General features: G+C 38.9%; 2 protein-coding genes across 2 annotated transcripts; both read left to right on the top strand.

Annotated features, from left to right (window-relative positions):
• The first annotated feature begins 2786 nt into the window (after nucleotides 1-2786).
• On the top strand, nucleotides 2787-4046 carry LOC112527628. Its single transcript, XM_025138375.1, has one exon. The coding sequence runs from the start codon at nucleotides 2808-2810 to the stop codon at nucleotides 3762-3764; it is 957 nt and encodes a 318-aa protein (XP_024994143.1). The 5' UTR covers nucleotides 2787-2807; the 3' UTR covers nucleotides 3765-4046.
• A 330-nt stretch (nucleotides 4047-4376) lies between these two features.
• On the top strand, nucleotides 4377-6284 carry LOC112528505. The gene has a single exon (XM_025139535.1). The coding sequence runs from the start codon at nucleotides 4377-4379 to the stop codon at nucleotides 6282-6284; it is 1908 nt and encodes a 635-aa protein (XP_024995303.1).
• The last annotated feature ends 211 nt before the right edge of the window (nucleotides 6285-6495 follow it).

The following is a 6495-nucleotide window of genomic DNA, read 5'->3' as shown; positions in this document are numbered from 1 at the left end:
GCGACGACATCGAGATAAGATTGAAACATGTGTGTGAACCTAATGAACAATGTGTGAACCTAATGAACAATTGAAAAATTAGGTTCATAATCTTCATCAAAACAATGGAGGATTACCAAGCGACGACATCCAGATAGATTGAAACATGTGTGTGAACCTAATGAACAATGTGTGAACCTAATGAACAATTGAAAAATTAGGTTCATAATCTTCATCAAAACAATGTGTGAACCTAATGAACAATTGAAAAATTAGGTTCATAATCTTCATCAAAACAATGTGTGAACCTAATGAACAATTGAAATATGTGTGTGAACCAAATGGACATATTATGTGAACCAATTGAGCACATATGTGCACGAGTGAACACATATATCGACGTTTGAGTGAACATGTGCGTGAACGTTTTGATCATTTTCTTCACTTTCGGGATTCGAATTTCGAATGTATTCGTAGACGCTTTTAGCTTTTTCATTCTCATTGTCGTCGATCTATTTTACTCTATGATTATCCATATTACTCGGACTATAACGAAATCTTTACAAAATGGACTTTTTTGAAATTTACAATATCAAAACCATTGTAGGAATAATGAAATGTAAAAATCAGTAAGATGAACAAATATGAAATTTCATGTCATTATTACACGAAGATCAATTAGTGATATTTTAAGATTTGTAACTCCCAATTAAAATATTGGGGAGTTACATAAAAATGACAAATTACCTAAATACTCTTACACTTAATATGTGAGTTACATTTGAACCTAACTAAAAGATGGAACATGATTGGTTGATGTTGGTTCTCATAGTTAACACAAAAAAATGAGTTAGTATTTGAACCAACCTCTCTCTCTATATATATAGTTTGGTTCACATGAGATCAGTCTGTTTTCGTGAGACCATTTTCTTACACTTGAATCTTTACAGCAAAATGTTGTGAATGTAAAGAAAATCGAACTTTCACAGCAAAAACACTGTGAAGTTTATCTTCATAATGTTTTGTTGCGAAGTTTAAAGTGTAAAAAAAAAATATTATATGTTGATGAAAATTATTTTTATTAATAGTTATAGTTATTCCTGATTTATATAAATACCGTAAATCATCAATAATTATCTCAAAATCATACCTTGGTTAATAATATTATTTTTTTATAAAAAGATAAGTTTCATCGAAAAGGAATATCTTCATTGTGTGATACAATTGATTCCAACAAGGTCTTTGAATTAGACAACCACAATAATTTTGTACAACACATTTCTATGATACAATCATTGTTGCAAGAATCTTGATAACCGTTAAACCCGAATATGATTTATATGGTTATAATTAGACTGTAAACAAATCGAGTGAACACGAACGAACGAAGGTTCGTTAGTGTTTGGCTTAATTAAATAAACGAACACGAACAAATTTTTTATGTTCATGTTCGTTCGTTAAGAAATTATGTTTGTTCGTGTTCGTTCATTAATATGCTAAAAACGAAGATAAATGAACAAAAAACAACCACCATATATATTTGTATTTATCCATTTATTAAATAAATCATCTTCCAGCCAAACGATTTATGAATGGTTGATTTCGTGTGCAACTCTTTGTAATTATAAAATACATCATATAATAAAATTCAGATTTTATGAATTTATTGAATTAAAGACATATTTTTCAAAAATATCAAAACCTCATATAATCCAACTGGCTTTGGATTATCTTTTGTCAACCATACATTTTAGAACACGTCCCAAACATCACCAACCCCACCCACCATGACAATATCATTCCATTAAACTACAACTTTTAATGTTTAATTTACAAGTTTTTATGATATGATGCGATTATTTACGTTCATATTTTATATTTTTTTGAAACAAATTTTAGCGTCTGTTAAATTTAACGCGAACATTGAAATCTTGATTGTCAAACAAATTATCAAGTCTTGATGTATTATTCAAAACGGAATAATATTAACATCTTGTTATAAGATGTACAAGTTACCATCACATGACTGTTTTGACATCTTATGTGTGAAACAAAGCACAATTGTTGTAGTAACATGTACAAGCACTTATGATCCAAATCATTTTCCTTTGAATGAAGCAATTAGAGTCCGTTTGTTAACAACTTAATGAGGTTAATACGATACATAAATGTTTGATAGTGACTTAATGATATAAAAAATAGCTCATTCAGTAAACTTGCAATGGGAGGTTTGTACAGAAAGCCTGATTTCTTTTCTGCACTTGTTTCTTCCAATTAAAAAACATCTTTCTTTCATCTATTAAAATAAAAATCTTTTAAATCTGTACAAAAAATTTATTAAAAAAGACTTAAAAACTGTCCGAACAACCACAAAGGTGGTGTCTGATTGGTTTGAACTTGGTTCCAAAGATCAAAAGTACCTGGAGGTCCCAGGTTCAAATCTAAGGAGGAATAAAAATCTCTTTGTGGCTACGAAGATTCAAATACGATGACTTCTGGCTATCTGCAAAACAAATAGTCGTCATGTGATTAGTCGATTTGCATAACAAATTAGATATCCAGGTTAATAAAAAAATCGAAACAAACACCCCACTAATATCCTCTCGTTGGGTCTATGAACCAAATACTACCGTAAAGATGTCTATTTGTCATTATTATTATGGTACAATTTCTATAACACAAAGTACAAATCTAACAAGCATGATGCTTTTTGCAATCAATAAAAAGAAAGAAAAAGACAGCTAAAAATTATTTAAATATTTTTATTTTATATTTAAACCCACAAATCCAATCATTTCCCTACTAATCTTCATAGAAAAACCAAAAAAATGGGAGCTCAGTGGTCTAAACAGGCGGAACGCCGGAAATTAATCGCCGACGAGAAGAAAACTTTACGGGAACTCGAAGAGAGCTCCGGCTGCAACTTTCCCGGCTGCGATTACCATCCAACCGATCGGAAAAACTGGATTTCCGGCCTCAACCCGGAGAAAATTCACCTGAACCAGATTGTTTGGCCGGGAACCCATGATTCCGCCACCAACAAGATCGGAATCAAGATGGTTTCTCGGCCGTTCGCCCAATGTCAATCGTTATCCATTTACCAACAACTTGTAATCGGGACCCGTTTGCTTGATATTCGGGTCAACGAGAACCGAAAAGTCTGCCATGGGATTCTCACCACGTACAGTATCGATAATGTGATCAACGACGTCAAGAAGTTCATATCGGAAACCGAATCCGAAATCATTATCCTCGAGATCCGAACCGAATTTGGACACAACGACCCACCCGAATTCGAGAAATACTTGGAGCAACAACTTGGGGAATACTTGATCCATCAAGATGATCAAATATTCCAAAAATCAGTGGCGGAGATTCTTCCAAAACGAATTATTTGTATCTGGAAGCCTCAAAAATCCGACCCACCAAAACCCGGTAGCCCGTTTTGGAGTTCGGGTTATTTGAAAGATAATTGGATCGATACCGATTTGCCGGCAACGAAATTCGAGAGTAATTTGAGTTACCTGAGTAAACAACAGACCTTGAGTTCCCGAAAATACTTTTATCGGGTTGAGAATACGGTGACACCGCAAGCAGATAACCCGGTTTTGTGTGTGAAACCGGTTACGAAACGGATCCACGGGTATGCAAGGGTGTTCATTACGCAATGCTATTCTCGAAGTATAGCGGACCGGTTGCAAGTATTTTCAACCGATTTTATCGATGAAGATTTTGTTGACGCTTGTGTTGGGCTTACTCATGCAAGAGTCGAAGGAAAAACTTAAGTCTTTTTTTGGACCGTAAAATAATCGTACCTTGTGCATTAAAAGTTGTACTTTCACGTCATTTTTTGTGATTGGTTTTATTTGTGTAAAAAGTTTCAATTTTTTATGTAATAAGAGTGTTTCGTGCGAAGATTGTTAAAATCGCCGGTGACATGCCGCAGAATCTCGTAGGATTCCGGTACCGGCGGCACGTGGTGTGCACGCCCACTCGTTTTCTGTTTACCAACCATGTGGTTTGTACTTTGTAACCGTAATTTTCGGTCGATTAAAAAAATCAAATATTAATACATTTAATTAAAATTTTTAATTAGTTTTAAAAGTAATTTGCATTTAACCCTCTGCAGCATCGCCTTCTCTCTTCTCCCGTCATCATCACCGCCGCGGGCCGCCGTCGCCACCTTCTTGCATGGTCGTTTCTTGAAGGAAAATAGAAGCCCTTTTGAAGGTGATCCAAAGAGATCGACGATCAGAAATGTTTTAACAAAATTTGATGGTATCCCAATTTCAAGAAACATCAATTTTGATTTTGGAACCACCCATTTTCTCTCTCTAGCCCTTCACTTTATCTCTCTATAATTCCAAGAACACGACGGAGGCGGTCCGCCGTTGACGATGGCGGACATCGTGAAACAGATCTTGGCAAGACCGATACAATTGGCGGACCAAATTATAAAAGAAGCAGAATTAGCTTGCGCATTCAAGCAGGATTGCGCCGATATCAAGAACAAGACAGAGAAGCTTGTCGCCCTACTCCGGCAGGCGGCGCGTGCAAGCAATGACCTTTATGAACGACCCACACGCCGGATCATTGATGACACCGAACAGGTTTTGGACAAGACGCTGCAACTAGTATTCAAGTGCCAAGCTAGCGGAATCCGGCGGGTGTTCACCATCATCCCCACCGCGGCCCTCCGGAAATCCTCGCAGCAGATCGAGAATTCGGTCGGAGACGTGTCTTGGCTCCTCCGTGTCTCCACCCCGGCCGATGAACGCGACGATGAGTACGTTGGATTGCCGCCTATTGCCGCCAACGAGCCGATCCTGTGCTTGATCTGGGAGCAAGTTGCGATCCTTTGTTGCGGCACGCTCGAGGATCGGGCGGATGCCGCAGCGTCGCTCGTCTCGTTGGCGCGCGACAACGATCGATACGGTAAATTGATCATCGAAGAAGGTGGTGTGCCGCCGCTTTTGAAACTTGCGAAAGAGGGGAGGATGGAAGGGCAAGAGAGCGCGATGAGAGCAATAGGTTTGCTTGGTCGCGATCCCGAGAGCGTCGAGCAAATCGTCAATGCTGGCGCTTGTTCGGTGTTTGCGAAAGTACTGAAAGAAGGGCATATGAAGGTACAGATCGTTGTCGCGTGGGCCATTTCCGAGTTAGCCGCAAACCATCCGAAATGTCAAGAGCATTTCTTGCAAAACAACACTATTCGTTTGCTCGTGAGTCATTTAGCGTTTGAGACAATTGAAGAACATAGCAAGTATGCGATCGTTGGCAAAAATAAAATGGGGTCGATTCATGCGGTCGTCATCGCGAATTCAGAACCAAATGGTAAGAGAGGACAAGACGACGATGATCGGTGCCACGTCACACGTCCCAACGGTCCAGATTCAGATTCAGGCGATATGCAAAATGTCATGAAATGCACATTCGCAATGAAGCCCACGAAGACGAATAGTACGAAATCAAACCAACAACAACGACGACAAGGAAGTCGGAGACGCGTTGCGTTGCCTGGGGCAAGCATCAAAGGGAGAGAATTTGAAGATCCAGCTACGAAGATTGAAATGAAGGCGATGGCTGCTCGAGCCTTACGACACCTTTGTGCCGGAAATTTCTCCATCTGCAAAACCATAACGGAATCACGCGCACTCCTATGTTTCGCGGTACTCTTGGAAAAGGGTCAAGATGAAGTACAATACAATTCAGCAATGGCACTTGCGGAAATCACTGCAGTGGCCGAACGTCATGCAGAGCTGCGACGTTCGGCCTTCAAACCAACGTCCCCAACCGCTCGTGAGGTTGTGGACAAGTTGCTTAAAATCGTAATCAAAGGAGACTCCGAATCTGACCTACTTATCCCAAGCATCCAATCAATTGGTAACTTAGCTCGAACATTTCGAGCAACTGAAACAAGAATCATCGGTCCCTTGGTGAAACTCCTCGACGAGAGGGAGACGGAGGTGTCAGCAGAGGCGGCCATTGCATTGATCAAGTTTGCGTGCACCGATAATTACTTGCACGTTAACCATTGCAAGGCGATTTTAGAGGCCGGAGCGCCTAAACACTTGATTCAACTGACTTATTTTGGAGAACAAATGACTCAACTACCGGGATTAATCCTCCTGTGCTATATCGCGCTACACGTGCCCGATAGCGAGACATTAGCGCAAGAAGATGTGCTAATCGTCCTTCAGTGGGCCTTGAAACAGGGTCATTTGATGCAGGATTCTTCATTGGAAACGCTTGTTTTGGAAGCCAAACAGAGGTTGGAGATCTATCAATCTCGAGCATCTTATTGATTCGGATATTTGGTTTCGGCTTTACGCCAATTATGGTTCAAGTGTTGTAATATAGTTAGCAATCCACACAAAATACAAAACTATTAAGTTAATAGAATTATCTATACTATATTATAAAGCATTTGGCTAAAACTCTTAAAAACTCTTAAACTCTTAAAACTCTTAAACCCGTTCATCCCTAAACAATTTCATCCCTATCCGATTTCATCCC

Source organism: Cynara cardunculus, assembly GCF_001531365.2.
Source record: "Cynara cardunculus var. scolymus isolate 2C chromosome LG 15, CcrdV1, whole genome shotgun sequence".
Taxonomy (NCBI): Eukaryota; Viridiplantae; Streptophyta; class Magnoliopsida; order Asterales; family Asteraceae; genus Cynara; species Cynara cardunculus.
The sequence above is the reverse complement of the archived record's forward strand: the minus strand, read 5'-3'. Positions and strand labels throughout refer to the sequence as shown.